We start from the raw sequence: 20,979 nt of genomic DNA on the forward strand, positions 1-20,979 counted from the left end.
CACAACCACTGTGTAAAGCTGCATTAGCAGCATAAACATCAGTCTGTCAAGTACTACCATACTGTAGCTCTGTCAAACCAGAGAGCACAGTTTAGTCTACATCAAAACCTCCAAACTCCTACTCCAGTAAAAAAAAAAAGAAAAAGAAAACTCACAAAGCAGGCAAGTCACATAGCCATCTAGTCATAGAGGCAATTAAGTCATGTGCAGGGGGCTTCTGTTCTCCACAGAGCCCCCCAGGAGAATATCAAGCCCTTGGTTAAGAATCTCATGGAAACCTTCCTCCATGTACACACCTGATCTGCTTTGTGAGGAATTTGCAGAGGCTAACCCCAGCCACGGTCCTAACCTTACAATCTGTAGCTTTAAGTATTTGAAAGATAAAGCCTCTGAAGGGCAGCACACAATCTGGTATAAACTGAAAGGTTCTACTATGTGTGTCTTGTGTATATTTTTTTGCCTATAAGCTGTTGAAGATAGGTATTACATAAAGATCAATGTCCACTATATCCTGAACCATGGAAAGTAACAGTAAAATGAGTAGAAAGTGTTTTGATATGTAATATTTACATAAAGTAATAATTTCATCTGAAATCAAGCTAATCATACCATGTCAACTGATTTCAGATGGCATGTTTAAGTAGTTGCAAGGACAATTTTCAGCTATTTGTTTCAGAAGTATACACACAAAAAAATCAATGTAACTATACAAACGATTAATTGGGTTCACCCTTACAATTTCGCTAGATAATGGGTTTTATTAGTTTATGTAATTATTTGATCTATCAATTTAAAAGACAGGTCAGTGATGGAGGGAACAGAAAGGTAAGACACTTACATTGCCCATGTACTCAGACAGAAGATCCTGGAGAGCTTGGCGCACAGAGTTGCATTCCGCCACAATGCGCTCCCTGCGGTCATCACGTGTGCACGATGAATCAGCCATGAGGGCAGCGCCGCTGATGATGCTCTCAAGACGCTCCTCAAGGGATGGACGGAAGCGTTCCTCGGTAAACGCCAGAGGGTCCACAATGATTTGTTTCTGTAACAGAAGGGTGAGAGGGGATATTACAAAGGTAGAATGCAATGCTTACAGTCATCACCTTACTCTCCCTCTCAATTACCACAGAGAAAAATACGGACAGGGGGAGGGTGGATCTGACTGACAGACAAGCCGATTGAGCAGAAAGTATGTGATTAACTAGCTTTTGTGTGTGTGTCAATGCATAAAAAGAACTTCTAAACCTGTAAAGAAATGAGCGTTTAAGTAGGAGCAGTGTGCAGTTCTTTCAGTTTGAATTTTAAAAGTTTTATGGTATTTATTTAAAAATGGTTGACAAAACTATGGTGGTGGTAAGGTGAAGTATGACTGACTTTAATAACAAGTTCAAGTTATTTTTGTTAACAGTCAAAAGGAGTAAGGCTCCACAAAAGAGACATAGAAGGCAACAGATTTAAAACTAAAACTACTGCCTTGCATTCTCAGGATACAGTTTACATCCAACTATTTGTTTTTACAGAATGACAGAGTGATAGTGGCCAAGCTGGAGAATAAGGGATGAGTTTATACATCAAAAGTAACATATCAAAATAATTCATCCCTCTAAAAATGAGAAAGCACTAGATGACCAAGAATTAGAAAGCAAAAAAAAAAAATTAACGAGACGATACAAGACTACTTCAAGATGTTACTGGAATGAAACACTGCTTTAAACTGGATGGGCATAAGGTCATAGAGATCTTGAAATTTAAATCATAAAAGCTCATCCTTCAGCACATGAGGAATCCTGTGCACTGTATTAAGATATTTCCTGCAGGCAACCCTCAAGTCAGTCTGAAAGTCTGATTCACAAAGCCAGAGTTTCTACTGTCGAGGTCCCTTGTTCTGTATCGTCTTAAACACTGGGCCTACTCTTCTGCTGTGATTAAACAGTTAAATAACTTATGAATAAAGCTTCAAAAGACACTTGCTCAGTGCCATGACTGCAGAGATACCAACACCACCAACACCATAGTTCTTCTAGGCACCAAAGACTGATGAATACTGTCAAAGAGTCAAAATAAGGAATCAGTAGTGAAATGCAGACAAGATCCTTTTCATACAACGTATGACCCTTTGAATATGTAATAAATTATATACATACACATATAACCCCTTTTGTGAATGGACTTGATACCATAGCCTTTGCTACCTTTGGTTTGAGTCACAGAAAGTGCTACATTAACCCACTCTCCTCTCTTTTATATCTGCAGGATGAGAGAGAACACTTAAATGTCTGATTTCACAGGGGCAAACCCGCTGTGAGAGGCAACTAGTTGACATGCTGGAGAGGAACTGCAGAGGGTTAAGGTATCACCGTGACGGTTGTGGCAGCTACAGAAAGAAAGCCAACTTCCCAAATGACAAACGTACTCTGCCCTCCCACAGAGGCCTTTATTGCTACAAAATATTCCACAATTCAGCTGTCAGAAGAGTGGTTTATTAGGCAGCCCGCCCTCTATCACAGCCACCTCCAGCCCCCTCCATTCCGTCTCATCTGACCTCCTCTGCTTGCGTGTCATATTACCATGGCAACAGGCACACGAGAGAGAGACACGGAGGAGGAAACACAGAGCCAAAGAGATAGAAAGAGACGGAGAGAATTGGGGGTTGACTCATTTACTAATTTTGCTATGCACTTGAAATTAGGCATCACAAAACATCTACTCTAGAAAGGCCTATGTAGCAGTCTTTGGGGGAGTGACTTTCTGCATGGCTGCCTGTAAGATAATCACTAATACAAAACATCAGAGAGACTGCATTGTTGACACTTATTTTATGTAGATTAATCTTTTGGCTCACCAGCTGTCATAAGAGACAGATGCTTTTATAGTTTCAAACAGTTTAACATAAATTTTCATGACTGTAATCCACTCAGTCTGCAAAGCCTGCATAGGTCTTGTGAGAAAAGTAACCTATAAAATTAAGTTTACAACCTTTCTCTTGCTGTAGCTATCAGGTTAGTATTGTTAACAAACAGATATAGGGCAGAAATTGTATGCTTTTAATACACAGTATCAGCACTGCAGCAAAGTTAAGATTTATTTGAAAATGGTTGTTTTGTATCTTTAGAGGAGGATAGTGGATAGATAAGGAAATGGGGATAAGAGAGAGTGGGGATAGGACATGGGGGAAAGAAGCAGCAGGCTGAATGTGAGGACATGGGGCGAGACATAGCAGCAAGGCCATCTGCGCCACTTGAAAATGGCTGTTTTAAAAGTGATGACTATTAACCGCTTTTGCTACAAGCTTCTGATTGGTTGCATATTTTCTGACAGAAATACGGTGAAGTAGATTGGAATGCAGCTACAGAGTAGATCCCATTTTACTGATCCATTCTGTTGCACTCTTAAAAAATTATCCATTTACTGTTTGAATAGGATTTTTTTTACATTTATTAATCATTGAGATTTCAAAACCTAAACGTTAAAAAGAGGCAAGGAAAAGAAATCCTTGTAAGTGTAGTGTTGAAGTATTATGCATATAGCAGGCAGGAGAAACTGAGCAGCAGTCCTCTTTGTCACTGACCCTCAAAACCATCTCAAGTTTAGCTTAAGAAAGAAAAATGGCTCTTTAAAGGGCCATGGTCTCAATTTTTTCTTACACGGCCTCATTTAACATCAAACCAAGACATCATGAATTCCAGAGAAGGAAAGAAAGAAATGTGCATTCATTATATCTCATTGCTTATACTTTCAAAGTGCAGGCGGCTGGGAAATTACAGTCACCCACATCATAATAGACCACGTTGTCATTACCTGCATTTCAATTACAGTTTTTCGCAAAATAACAGTGATATTTCTTAAATTTTGTCTAAGTACTATTGCGCTTTAAATGTGTTTCCATCGAAAGGGGTTTTGGGCATGAGCCTCGTAACTCTCGTAAAATCTCATCTTGCGAGACTCCGCTGCAAGGAAGCTGGGTGCTCCAGACCTGCTGCGTGTTGGTACGGTTATGATTACATCTACAGCAGTTGCCTTGACAATTTTGAACAAAAGACGAGGGCAATGGATGATAGTTCCGAGGCAAAGTCTGTATGTATGGCAAAGACCATGTTGTCTCAGAGTGACCTGGTCATGTGACACCCTACGTTACGTCCTGTGATGTGTAAATGCAGAAAAAGTGTGAGAATTGCACTTTCGTGATATATTTCTATGTCGAAACGTCTGAAAAACCTCCTCATGAGTGTAATAATTTTTAAGCAATATTTGAGAGGTTTTTCAAAATTAGGATGTTTCCATTACCAGTTTTTAATTGCGCTATTTAGATTTTGCATATTTCTAAGGGCAATGGAAACGCAGCTATTGTCTACAAAGGAATTACTCCAAAGAGAAAAAAAATAAACAGTGAAACAAGACATCTGGTTTAACTGGTTCAAATTCATAGGTTATTGCAGTTTACACATTTTTACCCAAAAATTCTATCCTATGTTTTGCAAACCATGAAAAGTACTTGCTTCCATTCCATCTCCAACAGAATATTTTTGTGTGTAATAACCACCCTTAAGATCTCTGCAAAAAGCGACTACTAATTAAACAGTGCCATATGGCCGAGGGCAGGTATATCATGAGCATGCAGATTTCATCAATCACTTGAGCAAACAATGTCACTGCATGAGTTAATCATTCAGTAACACATTGCTGCTTTGTAAATGACAAAATTACTCATCAACACAGGATGAGTAATGTGCAGCCTACAGAGGAACAATGAAAACCAGAACTTCTACAGAGTACCATGAAAAGGTCTAATTTGTCACTGTGGCTGGGTTCAGTGCCTTTTGTAGCTATGAACAAATCTCCTGTAAAAGTGTTGCTCTGCAGGTCTGACAGAGGTTGTTGCAAGGGGAAAAAGAAAAAATTTTTAAAAAGAATAATTATTCATGCTTTTATCACCCCATGCTCCATCAAGATGATTATTTCATGTTTCATCTAACTGTTTTCTTAATGTTGCTTTATGTCAACATTAATATAATATATTCGATATAAACCTTTCGAGTTAAATCTTTATTACACATTATTTTTAGAGCTGTCTAAAGATTAAAATTATTCACAGTGTTTAATCTCAACATTTCTCAAGCTTATTGCAATTTATCACATTCTTTTTAGCAAAATTCCACTATTTAGCATTCAAAACTCTTTTTGTGTCACTTTGGATTTTTCTACAGTTGAACTAAAGGTAATTCACTTCCTGTTTGGTTACGGTCCTGCTTTTAAAGGCAAATCAAAGAGTGTAAAATAAACTTAACCACAGCAAAGGGAAGTTATGGATTGAAAAGGACAGGAGAACAGTAAAATCGTAACCAGTTGATAACACGAGGTGCAGATGATTTTTGACTCGCCTACTGAGCTGTCTGAGAGGTTTTGTTGTTTTTTGTTTTTTTTTTAATCTTAATGAGACAGTAAGGAGCAGTGGTGACTTAAGTCCCATAACTGTGACTGCAGGGGGGTTTCTGACATGGCTTTACCAAAGTGTACTGAAAGGGACAATAAAGCATGCAATTAACTGCAATTAAAAAAGATGAATGCACTTATTGTGGATCTAAGACAATAAGATAATTTAGAAGTAAAATGATTAAAGTCTGATGAATGAACAAAAAAACACTCAAATCTATTTTGGCTTAGCCAACTTGCATACAGAGACATCAGATATACAAAGCACTCCGACCTCAAGACAAAGGTTTCACTCATTAATACTAGAGTGGTAGAAAGGGGTTAAGTAGAATATGTTTCTTCCTTGGTCAAAAGACAAAAGTACACATTTGTGTGTAACCTAAGACTTAGTACAGTTTTAACCTCCTGTTATAAAGCCATGTTTTACTTAATGCAGTGACTTTTAAATGTACTTCCACTGTATTTATTTTTCTAATGAAACTACCAGCTGCAGAGCAGAGCTTAGTGGGTAGAAGAAAGGGAGGACAGCCATATTTAGGTCCTTCTGAAGGCTGGAGTGGGTTAAATCTCTTTCGTTTGACTTCAAGTTATCAAGAAATGATGGAGCAATGACTCAAGAACTTATTCAAAGTATCCCAAAGCCATGTCCCAATTTGTTCACATATCTTGTCCTAATTTCCACCTCTTCCCTAAGCCCTTTCAGGGTTTGTCATTTTATGATTCAGTTAGTTTAGTTACGCAAACTCAAATCTGACCTAAGCTAACCTTCCAGGGCCTGTCCTCATTTTGCTTTTACTCAAATTTATCATACTTTATCATATGTTTGGGACAGAGCTGTGTTGTTCTACAAAAGATGTTCACAGAGTTTGTGGCATCTATTAATGTGTCAGATATCCAGATGTCTGGATGAACAAACAAAAAGGAAATTGTGCCCTGTACTTGCTAACCACTCATTTGACTTACATCAAAATTGTTGAGGGCAAAGGCAAGCTCTCCACCCCCTGCTGGCTGACTGAGTGCTGAATCTTCGGTGGCAGTGGCCTGGGCAGCATTGGAGATGCCTGAGACAGCATGCTGCAGCTGCTTGTAGATCAGGTCACGGTTAGCCTTGTAGGCTGCCACGTCAGGATGCTGCAGGCACGCACGGGACGCTGTGTACAGCATGGGGATGTTCCTCTGTAGAACCCCGCGAGCGGCAGCCATTTGGTCCTTGTGGTGGACGTCTTTTAGCTCCTAGCAGGATGAGATGAAAAGGAACATTAGGATGAAAAAAGGTTAACTGGAAGATGGAATGCTCATAGGGGCTGGGTGGTAATCTACTTTGGATTCAGAATGGGCCAGTCATACCCTTACGGAGGCACTAAGTGCGACAGAGTTTGTTCTGGATGACCCAGATTTATTTCTTTCCCCTGCGGTAACACAACACACACTCATAATCAGGCTATTATAATATGCCTTTGCAATTTAATGCGTTGCTATTCAGACCTCTGTATTATATTGCAATTACATCTTCATAGTATGGAGGAGGGGAGATAGTGATCGCTGGCATAGATTTATGGCATAAAAAAGCCTTGCATACACAAGACCAAAGCTTCCCTTCCAAACGGAAAACTCCCAAGGCTTTTTCCCTCTATTTCTTCTGACATTTACTAAAAAACCTTAATGCCCCATTATTTCCAGCATTACTTTGGTTAAACACATTTTGCAACCCACAAAATTACAGGCAAAAGTAATGCCCTTTGCAAAATCGTCAGTGACTATTAGGCAAGTTAGCCATTTACAGGGGTGGTGGAAATGTAGATGTTGCTACTTTAATATCATAAAGCTCTTTCTTTATATTGCTACAACTTGTAATGCAGTAGTAACTTTCTGCCATCTAAAAAACATCTTGGTTAAAACTAGTTTAAAAGATTGATACCACCACTGTTCCAGGTGGAAAAGGAGTGGTGAGACAAATTTCCCAAACAAAGCTAGGTCATAACACTGCTTGTAGATGTGGAATACAGGGAATGGCTTTGCAGTGTAAGTGGTAGATGAAAGCCCATAACACACAGATGCACATCTGAAAACCCATCCCCCATTATTTTCAATGTACAAACCCACACCAGCAGCAGTGTACACCATTTCCAGCGCAGCTGACTATTGGTGACAAATTGTTTTCCTGTAAGAAAAGGTTTTTGGCCATCTCGCCTTCCATACTAGAGGCTCTGTTTGAGAGCGCAGAGGAAGAAATTTTGCTACATATTCAATTCCAGGTGTAGAATAAGTGGGAGGCTATAGTCATTGGGAAGTATCACTGCTGTAATCATTTTTTTTCCAGGAGGGCGAGCCCCAAGCGGGCTCTAACTACAGGTGTCTAGTGCCTGGCTCATTGCTAACTGGTATGGAGTTTGACTGTTGACCTGATACTGTTGGTGTGTGCTAGGGGCTGAAACTTCATGCGCATCATTTGACAAGTAACGCTGCTGCAGCACCAGTGTGTTTTAAGCTTAATTTGTCAGAAAGAGGTTCAAGCTCTAATGTCTGTTTGATTATCATTTTTTGTTTAGTTTGTGTTCTTTTAAGTATTTCAATGTCCTGTGCTTTTCTACCTTAACCTTGTTTTGTCCCACTATTGTGCTTATTGTTCAGTACCTGTTGTCGTTTGGCAGCCATGAGGTTAAGCTTGTCCACCTCTGGTTTTAAGGCCTTATATTGGATTCCAAGGTCCTGCTCTGTTCCTGCATTGCGCACTTTCACCAGATTGTCCTCCACCTGGGCCGGACAGATTACAGAAGTTAGACAATATTCAACACAAGATCAGGTCTTTACTGAAATATTGTTTTGTTGATAATAAGCAGCTGTGCCCTGTCAAACTGAGCATATCAGTTTTTATAAGAACAATCAAAATTGCAATCAAAGCAAGCCAATCACCTAAAATGTGATTTAAATTAGTCTTAGCTATAAAATCTCAAAAAAACCCATTTTGCTCAGTAGAAATTATATCAGTTTGGATAGGAGTCAAAATTTAAATGAGGCCATAGAGACCCAGTTTTCAAACAAATAAAGTTTTACAATATTAGTTTAATGTGTAAAAAAAGTAACAAAGGGAAGCAGCTATTTTAGATAATGTCCCCCTCTTCTTCTACCAAGGCAAGCATAGGCTAATTGCTGTGACATGGTAACACGAAAACGCTATTCCAAAATCTGGTCCATTTGGTTTTACTTGATTATCTACGCTCAGTGCTTGTGCTCAGCTTACCCTGGTCCTCAGATGTCTTTGAGTAAGCAACTGACAGAGAGATCACAAGTGTTTCCTGATAACTGCACAGCAAACAGTACATATAAATTCCACAACAGCAATGGCCCAAAATACAAGACAAGGTTAAAGATTTGCTGGACACCACTGGGCACATATTTTTTAATCAAGCAGTGTAAAGGGATAATATAGTCCTTGTTAAATCTTTAAGCAAATAAATACCTTAGTATGACAAACAACACTACCATATTATAGCATGTGAATAGACAACCATTTAGTATCAATGTTAAAATAATCTACTGATCAAACTGATCTAAAAGGAGCCAAAACAGTATTGTTTTCCTGATACACTCTTGAATTAAGATCTTGTTTGTTTGTAATGTCACTTCAAACACTAACACTCACCAGTTTGAGCTGTACTAGAAGTTTGTAGACATCCGACATGTCTGCCAGCACCAGCAGATGTGTGACTGCCGACAGGAGGGCTCTGGCAGCACGAACCATATTGCCCCTCTTCACAGATGAGCAGGGGTCTTCTGCAAACTCTCCTGAAGCCTGACGCATGGACTCACCTGAGGATGACACAGAAGGAAAACATTTTTTTTACAACTACAATGCAACTCTAACTTCTAAACTTAATTTGGTTTTTAACTAATAAGTTAGCAGTTCAAAAATATCTACTAGTCTTCAGGGGAGAGAATCTTTCAGTATGACACTATTTGATTTTGATTCTGAAATATATGCCAATTACCAAATAAGTAACTAGTGAAAAATTGAGGCGATGAATAGTCATCTGATCAACGCAGTTAGTGTCAAGTAAAGGTAGTCTCTGGAGGACTTTAGCGCTACTTAAAACTATGCTGGAAAATTGGTGTTATGGAAGGATTTTAGGTTAGTAGATAGCTGAGTGGCACAAACACTGATGCAGTGTCCAGGACAAGGACAGACCAGGGCAGAACAAGACTTGGTGAGTGGGTAAATCTAACAGTTCTCAGACAAAGCAGAACTGTTTTCAGCAAAGAATCATGTCATGCAGAAAAGCGTGGGTCACTTGGGCTGGTGGCAAGAGCACCATCTCACTTCACTTGGCTGGGAGTACTAGCTCTAGGTTTTTTGGCTAATCTAGCAGCAGCAGCAAATGTGACTTCAGTGGCAGGGAGAAGCCATTGATGAGAGGAGGACTGTACCGAGCTATACACGGTGGATGCTTTTGTCTTTCCTTGGCAAAACTCCAAAGAAACCATGATGGGTGGATTTTCTGTTTTAGTGGAGGTTACAGCTGAGTTTATAAGGACTAATACGGGACAATTGGCGGTAAGGCTCAGTTTCATTTGTACATCTGACTTTTAAGGGTGTGTCTAGTTAATGGAGTGCTGGTTAGTCATTTGTTGGGATAATTTGTGTCTCCAGTCAAGGATGTTATTTGGCTGTTGTAAGCTGCTAAGTTATGGTAGCAGCTAATGTGCCAACAGGCTAACTCAAAGCTAATGGAACTAACTGACTACATGTGCATAAGAACAGCTCACAACATTCATTATGTTTGTTTAAACAACTCACACAAAGACATATGAAAAAATGTCTTTTGCAGTCATTTCCAAGGTCTGGTCATGTGTAATATGAGTCAAGCAGGCTGTTATAGCAGGGTAACAACAACTGAGGCTCAGTTTCTACTGTGCTGAACTTGGATCAGGTTTAGAAACAAACATGTTTCCCCAGTCCTGCTGTTTATTGCTGTTAAATGAAGGTTATTAGTCTCATGGCTATTTATTTATTTACACTGGATCCCTATTAGTTGTTACTGCAGAAACAACCATTTTTCCTGGGGGCCACAAGAGACATGACAATACACACAAATCACACGAATATACAAACAGTATCAAGATACAGGAAAAGTCAATTAAATCAAACAGTCACAACAAACCAAGAGCTAAAATATTTCATAGAGTTTGGAACACAGATGGTTAAAACATTTGTTTACAGTATCATAACTCGAGTTTCCATAACAGTCTATTAAATCTATTCAAAAGTATATGCCAGGTAGTTGTTTTAAAACAGCCAGAAGTCTTTACCGCTGTCTACCATTTTGTACAGAGACAAAAAAAAGTCAAGTGGAACTCTGGTCTATACAGCCTCTTGACTTCCAGGCTGACATGACAGGTACGGTAAACCTCCACTGGGATTTTCAAAGTAAAAGCCAGATCAGCTTGTTTCTACTCAATGCAAATGATCTACTTCTACATCTTGTTCTCTGCTAAAAACTTGCTGTTGTGAATTTCCCCCAGATGCAAGATGGGAAATTTTCTCAAAGGAATTGTGCTCTAGTCTTGTAGTTAGTTACCCTATGTGACTTTTAATTAGGGCTGGAAAATTAATCGCAATTTAGATTAAATCGTAATTTAGCCTGCTGCAAATTTCAAATCGCAGAAGGTGAAATTTTTCTTTAACCTGAAATTAGTGTCCACATTTCAGTTTAGCCTAAAACTTTTTGCAGCAGAGACGTCATGCATTACATATGCAATCATTCTAGTGGTATATTTTTAGAACAGTGTACAAAAACAATCAAATTTTCTTCACTTTTTTCATATTTTTCATTTTGAGTCAAAATCATGACAATTTGATATTTTTCAAAATTGTTCGGCCTTAGTTTAATCTAATATTGTGTTGGTTACAGTTAAGAATGAATTATTGCTTGTTTTGTTGAAAAATACATGAAATGAGGAACTTAAGAAATAATTGCATATTAAATCGCAATCGCAATATTGGGTAAAAAAAAAAACAAAAATTGCAATTGGATTATTTTCTTAAATCGTTCAGCCCTATTTTTAATGTGGCATGATGGTAGTTGCCAGACAGGCTGATTTGAGTATTACAGAAACTGCTGATCTGATAGGAGTTTCACGCACAGTCATCCCTAGGGTTTACCGGGAATGAGCCCCTCAGGCCACCAGGCCCAAATAATATGTGACTTTTGATCAAGATGTCAAGTAATAGTAATAGTAGTTGTAGTAGTTCTTGTTGTTGTAAAATAATGGATATTTTCATAGTGCATAGTGTGTAAACGTAATAGCGGAAGCTTTCATTTCAGACAAGTGGAGTGTGCATGAGTGCATCAACAGTCTGAGACATTTTTCTCTGCACACTAGAGGTCAGCACGTGTCACACAAAGTGACAAGACACACACACACTTAACAATGTCTGGTAATAATGTGTGCTTGCACACTGACATGAACACACTTTAAAAAAGAAAGAAAAAAAGAGGTCAGAGCCACTACAAAGGGCTCACTGTCTGGTTTGTCCAGCACCATTCTTTGTCCTGCATTGGATGGGTCTGCACAGTTGACTGAGCACACAAATGGACTTTGTAGGCTCACATTATGAACAAGACAGTAAATCCGTAAATAGCTTACTTCAGTCGAGGCACAGCCAAAAAAAACTTTAAAAAATTCTCTATAACAGCAATAGTGTGTCTACATTAAAGATCTAGAGCAAACAAGAAGACAAGCACTTATCCTGTCCACTTTCCTTCAGTGTAGTTCAGCTCTATTGAGGCTGAGAAAACAACAGATGACAAGCAGCAACATGAATACTTTTCTAACAGTGATGAAGTGTGCCATAGAAAAAAAGACAAGTGAACACTAATTTAGCAGCAGTTCAGGCTAACCAGTTGTTACCTTCTTGCTAAATACTTTCTCTATGACAGTGGAGAGAAGCTCTATTTTTCTGCTTACACAAATGTGCTTACACAGAGGGTGTACTTTCCCTTTCACCATCTGTGTGCTGGGACTGACTCCAGACACCAAGAAACTAAACAGGGTAAGCAGTTTAGACAATAGTGGATGCTTTCAGAGACAACAATGGGGTATAAGTAGGAGTTTACCAGAATGCTGTGGCAAAATATTTCATGTTACAAATGAGGGAACTTAAAAATGGATTGAAATAAAAACTTAGCTTTCATTAGCAGTTCATGTCAGCAGGGCAAACTCAATGCTGAATTTAATTAGGGGTGGGCAATATGGGAAAAAAATATATATATATCACGATTTTTCTATGGTCAGACCACAATTTTATCACAATTTTTTAAATTCATTTCATTAGTTTTTCAAATACTGTGTCAGCAAGTCAAGTTTTTCTCTTTTCTTCTGCACCAACCTGTGGGCCAATACATTATTTTTAAAAATAGTAATTATTTTATTTTAGAATACAATCAATATATTTAAGTTGCAAACCTTTATATTCCTGCATTCTGCTCTATTTTCTGGAACCAATTTCTGCATTTCACTGCGCCACTCTAAAATTATCTGTGTGTCCTCTTCTGTGTTTTTAATTCTTCTTTAGTGTTTAACAGGCACATTTTAACACCTTGATTTTCATTTTAAAGCATGTGGACTTCAAATCGAATCCCTACAGCTGAAGCTTTAAACAAGTAGCCTGTTCATATGCATTTGTATTTCACTTCAGTCTGGTTTGCAGACTGCCAAACCTTTAAGAACACAGTCTTTAGAGCCCATCAAAAATGTTCATAGCTACGTGCAGATTGTGCAAATATTTTTTTTTCGCACACTGAGAACGGGAGAGGAAGGGAGCAAAGAGCTAGAAGTAATAGAGCTTATTCTATGATAAAACAGCTTTAGCAGATCGCCGATACATTCTATGTCTTCACAATCTGGGACCATTCTATCACGCACCCCTAAATTTAATGTAGTGTTTTTCATAGAGTACTCTCTCACTGACTTACAGTAGTGAGCTGTATTTAGATACACACAAATGTGATTTGTTGGCTATGACCAAAGGAATGTTTTCTGTGTTCCAAACACAAGCAAATTGAAATGAAAGAATTCCCTGAGTGTTGCTGGCTTTGAGAATAAAAGGCAACTGTATGTGTGACAGATCAGATGGACTGATTTCCAAATTTATCACCAACTCTAATTCTTCTTATTTTCCTCCAGACCATCTCCTTTATGGCCTGTCTTTAGTCTCTACAGTCCTTGAGAAATGCAGCTGAGAATATCTTCATGTTTCATGTGAGCTGAAATGGTTCCAACTTGAGCAGATATGATTTGCAGAGTGCAATGATGCCGCCTGGGTTAAGTTGGCATGACTTTCTTGCTGTGCATAAATAGTATCCTATTAAAAGTCAACATTTGCTTTAGAGATTTGGGCTTATATGTAATGCTTCAGTAACATTAGTCCAACTGAGTTCATACACTTGTTCTGAACCTTTATAAGAAACTTTAAATGTTCAGATTAGTCATCATTCCTATTTGCAAGGCAGACTGGTAAAAATCCTCATCACACTTATTAAAATTATTTTTATGCTTTAATATCTTGAACATTTTTCCTCCAAATATCATCCTCATTTTGTCCAAACACATAACAGATATTTGTTATACACATAAATGCAGCAAAAGTAGAGGCTGATATGAGGAAAGGCTCGAAAATGCACTTGTTAAAAAAAAAACATTTTAAATAGTCCCCTTGTAAACTGCTATTATGTGAATCATGTATTGTTAAAGCAATTTACTTAAAAAAACAACATATTGTCAGGCAATATTTTGTGGAAGAATAACATTAGTTACAGTTTTTAACCGTTTACTTATTTAAAAGCCCAAACCTGCACAAAAATTGTGGTCACTGTTTTAAAAAAGCCTCAAAATGTATTCAAGATTGATTGTTCACTAAATCAAACGTGTACTTCTCTCTATTCTTCCAGCCACTGTGAATCCATAGCAACAAGCTGAAGAGTTAGAAATGCAGCCTCCCAGATCAGCACAACTGTAAGTTAATGTTGCCAAGCTACAAGCTTGACTGGACTGAGAAACTTCAGTGCGTGATAAAATGTGGGTAACTCCTCAATATCAACGACAAGGCGTCAGCAGAGTCAACACGTGGTAGTTAGTGAACTGACAGAAATGTACACATGCCAGTTTTACACATGCCCGTTTTACACATGCCCTAACCTTTTTCTAATCCCAGCAACATCTATGCCTGCAGCAATTTTAATTCATGCACATGTCAACAACTGCATACAGAAGCTGGGTTTTCAATGTGTCAACACTGACCAGTGAGCTCTGCATGCAAGAATGAGACATAAATCTTTGGCTGCAGTGATGCACTTCATCTAATCTATGGATGATGCACTTTAAACTCAAGAGGTACCAAAATTTCAGGAAGTAAAGTTTCTTAATGCCTGAAAGCATCAAGTAAATAGCTCTTCATATGTTTGAAGGAAAACTTCCACTTTTTACAATCATTTCATGGTGCAATTCTAAATCTTTGTTAATACACTGCTGTATGACTGGCATGTCTTCTGCATTTTTTATTTAGCTTGTCAACATATCCATAATGCTCTTCATATTTTGCAGACACTTTAAATGCTTACACTAAAAGATAAAACAAACTAGGGCTGCAGTAACAGATTCTTTTTGTAGTCGAGTACTCTATCGATTCTTCTGATGATTAATCGAGTACTCTAATAAGAAATATTGCTTGATTTGAATCCGTCACTTTTGCTTTTTTCAAGAGAAGTACTACTAGACAAATGAGAAAAGAAGACTGGTCCCATCAATGAACTACTTCTATATCAAAAATTGGTATTAACAGGTTCTCTAAAGTAAACATATTTTACAAAGTGTGATGAAGTTCTGATGACAATTTACATTTCTTAAAGTTACAAGGAAAGGAAGTTAAATAATTACATAAGATTATGCCATATTTGGGGGTTTTAGGGATCCTCTCCCAGCAAATTTTTGGTGCCAACACTGTATTTCTTTCATTGTAGTTTATATTTATTTTCCAATTTGCCATTAAATTAAAGGGATACTTAACCATTTTAATATCCTCTACTTTATGCATGAATGTAATACTTCACTTTCTAGCAAGAATAGAGTTTCATCATTCACACAGCGGCCTGTTGAAGTCTGAAAGGTGAACCTTTAGATTACAGGACTATGCTCCATTTTTTAAAGGGTGTTCACTTTTAATTTTGCACATTTTAGTTTGTGAGTTCATCCGCCATAATAATCTGACCTTTAAGACCATCCACTGACATGGAGAACACATTTTAAGGGATAACGCTGTTTCTATGACCTGTTGAATTCTGACTGTATGATGATGAACTTTAACCTATTTAGTCTCTCTCACTCACTGTCTCTGACAATAAGATGTTTCTATTTAATTGGTGTGAATTTATTATCAATATAAGTCTTATCAAATCATTTGGGATGCTTAAACATTTTGAAAAATATGCTGGAATCAAGACTTCAGTGCACTGAATTTATAATTACATTTTTAACGTGCGCACGCGGAAGCAAGAGAGAGAGGGTAAAGCATCAAAGCAAGACTTGAATCTCGAAGCCTGACTGTCTTCTGTGAAACCGCCAGGTTAGTCGGAAATGTTTATGAAATTCCCTGAAGTCTGCAGACACAAACTGGGTGCTGTCTCACACCGGCGAGAGATGCAGACAGCGTGTAAACTCGTAGCTCTCCATAAGTTCACTGGTGCAGGCATAGTGCCATATCTGCCATGAAGCCACAGCCAGTAGATGTGTAAAAATGCATGACATGCGCCTGTAAAAATCAATGCATCAACTTCTCTCCTCTTGTGATTTTCAGGCCTCAAATCATGCATGTTACATTATAGTAGAAGCAAACAAGTGCATTGTGCCACACAAATAGCCATCCATGCAAAACACAGCACCAAGCTTACAGCATGGACGTATTTGGATACATGACTGATTTAAGCGAAGTCTCAAGGCAGATAATTTGCCTCGAGGAATTTTTTTAATTGAATCACTCCGATCATTCGAGGAATTGTTTCAGCCCTAAAATTAACAAATTGCTGTGATATATTAGGTAAATGAGATGTGTCCCTCCCAGCTCATGGTACAGGTGTTAAAGCCCGGCAGTGAGAGTCATCTTCATAGCGCTGCAGGCTTAGTACGAATAAGTGCTCCATAGGAATGGGAGACCATACAGTTATACTGTACCACTGGTTGTAAAGTAATTGACGGCACTGTGAGTTTAAATAATACAACAGTTCTTCTTTCTGTGTGTAGATGAGACATTAGAAATAATGAAGTTAAGGCTATTGATAACCATGGGTCCTGCATGCTGCAGCAGCAAAGTCAAGTGCAAATGCACCTAGGGATGAGTATTGAAATTGGGTTCTGTACCAACATCATATTATCATAATACTTCAGTCACGATTCAATATATTGCTATTTTAAACATTTTGCAATACAGTGAATATTGCGATACCATATATTGCGATCTCTAACATTTTTTCAACTGTTCAGCTTATTTAGCATTAGTCTTGCCCTCATGTCTGTCATATTTCCACAGTATTCTTTTTTCATGTAGCATTTCTTGCAAACCTCATGTTTTATGTCCATCTCAATCGTGCCCTGCTAGGATTCTTAATGTCCCTTCCATGGTGCTGCCATGTTAGTTGTACTGACTTTCTTCTACTCTATGACCGTCACCTCTGCCGACCTCACTGGACAAACAATTGTCTAAACAATTTATTTTCCCATTATCATAGACTTCAGATCATATTGGCAATTAATGTGAAAAAATCGATTGCTGTATTGATTTTTTCTCCCACCCCTATTGGTAAATGTGGGTTTTTAAACATCTGGCATTAATACCATGTACCCGGGTAATATTTAAGGATGGTTGACAGTAGCTGCCCCCGCCCCCAGTGCTCAGCCTATCATTAAGTTAAACCACAGCTTATACCATTGCTGTGCAGCATGCTCTGAGGAGTTTGGACAATGTTCACAGCTCAGTACAAAATCAATGTGATACCCCGGACAAGTTTAAAAACGAACAGTCTAGAGGTTTGAAATACTTTTTACAGAGACACTGTTAACTGTGCTCTAAGTTATAATGAATCTCACTAAGTTTACTAAACAGACAAACAGAAAAACAAAGCTGTAAAATGAGTGTGAAACAGAGGTGATGGTGGCTTTAGATGCACCACATCAGCAGTAACTGTAATCCTTTTATCATGTTCAGCATTTAGAAGACAAAACCTACCCAGTACTAAAAAGTTTGTATATATTTTTTTACATTTTATCACTTCTTAATGTGACCATTGAATGCTATTAGCATTGTGAAACCATCAAACAAATACCAAAACTCAAAACAACCTCCAATTTTGTAATAAGGATATGCTCATAGATTTTGTTATATTAGAAAAAAATCCATGACAAATAAGTATCAACCCCACACTATGCAATGAATGGATCTGCATTGCACTGATGCATCTAGAATTACTGAAACAATCAACCTGAAACAAAAGAATTAACTGCACCTTTATTTTGACTGGCTACTCAAATGACACACCGGGGTCTTCTGCCTTGAAACTGTATTGCCAAATGGGCTCACAAGAATATCTGGTCAAGTACCTGATAGCAATATCTTCTAGAGCAAAATATCTTAAATGTTGCACTAACCTACCTGCAGTACAAAAATATCACACAGAGTCAGACCATTTCATCCAAAAAGACAACTAAAGCAGTTTGTGCAAATGATCGACAAAACAGACCTCAAACACAGTCCACACCTTCAGGCTGTTATTCCCCTCATGATCAAAATCAATAAGGCCATTTTCAGAGGGCAGATAGTGATCAGTACTCCTTTAATAAACTTCCATCCATCTAACCCTTACCTGCAGCCTACCAAGAGAACAATGAAATGATTAAAATGTATATCACACAGGAATACACTAAACAGCAGGACAACAATGATGCACACAGGGAGGGAAGGGCAAGACAGAGAGAACAAGGACACAAGCAGGCAGCATGGCTGGCTAAAGTCTTTAACAGGGTGAGAAATGCCTTCTCAGTTTAAGGATGCCTACAGACAATAACACACTACACGTATCTTTATATCTTGGAAGAAAAACTTGGTCGAATGGACACTTCAACACACATTGTACGCAGGATTAGCTTTTATGTTAAAGTCTATTTTTTTTTTTCCTTCATTTAAAAAAAACAGCTGGTAAGCCACAGCTGGGTAGAAAACGCTTTCTAAATCCAGGGGTGTGTGGGGGTGTTGTGCCCTACTCAATAGCTGTATTATAAGTCTAGGCACGCTCCGCTGAGCAGCATGGCATAGCTGACAGCCAGGCCTAGGCACCAGCTAACAACAGTCACTGGATTCCAGCCCTGTGACAGCTTACCACAACTACAGTAACATTCCTGGACATCGAGTGCTGCACAAGCTATCTGGCGACATGTCATTTACCTCCCAACTACTCAGAGCAGAGCTCGAGCAGGGGACTTCTAACTGGCTGGGCATCTGGGGAGAAAAAGACACAGTGACACAGATGTCACTTCAAAAGGTGATAACAGCCACCCTCAAGTCATAGCGCCCTGGTCTCGATGGTCTGCTGTGTCACAAGAAAGTCAGATAGAAAGAAAAAATGAATAAATCAGACTCGAATGTCTGATTGTTAGCTGACTAAATATTAAACAGAAATATGTCATTTAACTGACTGGTAATTTAATAACGCATGACAACATTTCTGGCACGGATGGTAGCAAAAAGGGAACTAAAAGTTTCTTTCAATATGGCTTCAAACAACTATTTCCAATCTCTTCTCATTCACTCCATGTGTCCCAGAGATGTGCATGAGTGGATTTAAATTAGAGCTGCAACAACAAATCAATAAAATCCATAAAAATCGATATTTAAAAGTGTTGCCAACAAATGTATTTATCGATTCGCTGTGTTGCGCCATTATAGCATCACTGGGTGTGGTGCGGAGCTGTTTACGCCACACACAAATGGCTGATAAACTTTACTTTCGCTTAGTTTAGTACTGCTCTGATTACAATCTGATGATTAGTGGAAAAACTGAATAGATATATTCATCATCAACCGTGTCTCATGATGGAGATGAGACGCTAGCGATCTAAAAAATAGTTTGTTGTCGTAAAAACTCAAGCAAATTTTAGTTTGCTTTCTTTTACGATACAAGACTGCATAAAAACAATAGCGATGGACTGTCAGTGTTCATGTAATTCATGATATTTGCCTCACTTTATGTTCTAAATGTTTGCTAAAATTTTAACAGGAGCAAGGATGGAAAAGTGTGAGCTGCAGTCACAGGGCAAGAGGAGCAGTTGGGTGTGTGTGTGTGTGTGTGAGTGTGTGTGTGTATGAGTGTGTGTGTCTCTCTATATATGTGTGAGAGGAGCGATAGCTTGTGTGTCTGTCAAAGAGTGCAGGTCATTCTGACAACAAGCATTAACAAACTAACATTGGCTTGTTGAATAAGTGAGTGACAAATGTTTATAAGTTAAACCTTTAAGAGGCTGAGGCTTACCTGTTGCTCCTCTGGGATAAAACAATTGCAAGAGGATGTAATAAAAGCATTATGCCACTATAAGAGTCTTTCATTTAGGCTGTTGTCATTAGTATGATCTTAAAGTGTTTATGTATGTCTGTAAGGAGGGAGGCAAGGTAAAAACATACAAAATATCACTATCAGTTTTTTAAATCATATTTTCTTTGTGTTTATTCTGTGGCGTGTTCAAGTTATTTGATTTAACAAAACTCACAAAAATTTAGTTTTCTTTAAGTTTTTAGAGTATAGACATTTAAACTCTAGAATTATTTTGACAGCTTTGGAAAATCTATGTTCAATCTTTAATTAAACTCCTTCCCCAGAGGAAAGAAAGCACGCGATTTATTGATAAGTCGAGAAAATAATCATCCCATGAATTGACAATTGAAATAATTTGTTGCAGCCTTAGTTTAAATGCAATTAAAATTTTAAACAACTTATGTTTTTTTTTTTTATCAAAACGTGCTTGTTTAATTAATTTCTGTCATCTGGATTGCAAGACGTTTTCACTTTCTAACAAGTAAAACAATGGACTTACACAGCAATCCTGAGTTGTGCATGTCTGTAGCAGAACTCAGTAATTTTTAATTTTGTGCGAGCATGTTCACAGGTTTAAGCAGACACCACCTGCATAACTTGGCTTTGGCACTGATCGAGCAGCAGCTCCAAAGATCTAGAGGAGGCTTGCCTATTTTTAACACTTACTGCTCTGCTGTAAGCCAAAATAGACTGAAATGATATTTGGATAGTAATGCTGCCACAATAACAAGAATAAAACACCTTTCACTACACTTTTGGCATCCATATCTTTAGATTGTGTCAATGAAAAGTCAAAACTCAGCACAAATCTGCCTGTGTTTTCTTCTGTGTGGTATCTGTGATAACAAGATTATTTTTGACAGCCATCATTAAAGGCAAATTTCAGTGCTTAGAGCTGTAGATGACAGCAGCAGATTGG

General features: G+C 38.1%; 1 protein-coding gene across 3 annotated transcripts in view; it reads right to left on the reverse strand.

The window, feature by feature from the left end:
- ctnna1 (catenin (cadherin-associated protein), alpha 1) overlaps positions 1–20,979 on the reverse strand; it is a 104,128-nt gene that overhangs the window by 73,386 nt on the left and 9,763 nt on the right. For all 3 annotated transcript variants that reach the window (XM_041798009.1, XM_041798008.1, XM_041798007.1), the window contains exons 4-7: positions 9,074–9,240; positions 8,065–8,184; positions 6,394–6,663; positions 839–1,042 (exon numbers count right to left, since the gene is read on the reverse strand). In XM_041798009.1, coding sequence (XP_041653943.1) covers positions 839–1,042; positions 6,394–6,663; positions 8,065–8,184; positions 9,074–9,240 — 761 coding nt within the window. The remainder of the gene's footprint in view (positions 1–838; positions 1,043–6,393; positions 6,664–8,064; positions 8,185–9,073; positions 9,241–20,979) is intronic.

This window comes from Cheilinus undulatus, linkage group 10 (assembly GCF_018320785.1).
Source record: "Cheilinus undulatus linkage group 10, ASM1832078v1, whole genome shotgun sequence".
Classification (NCBI taxonomy): domain Eukaryota; kingdom Metazoa; phylum Chordata; class Actinopteri; order Labriformes; family Labridae; genus Cheilinus; species Cheilinus undulatus.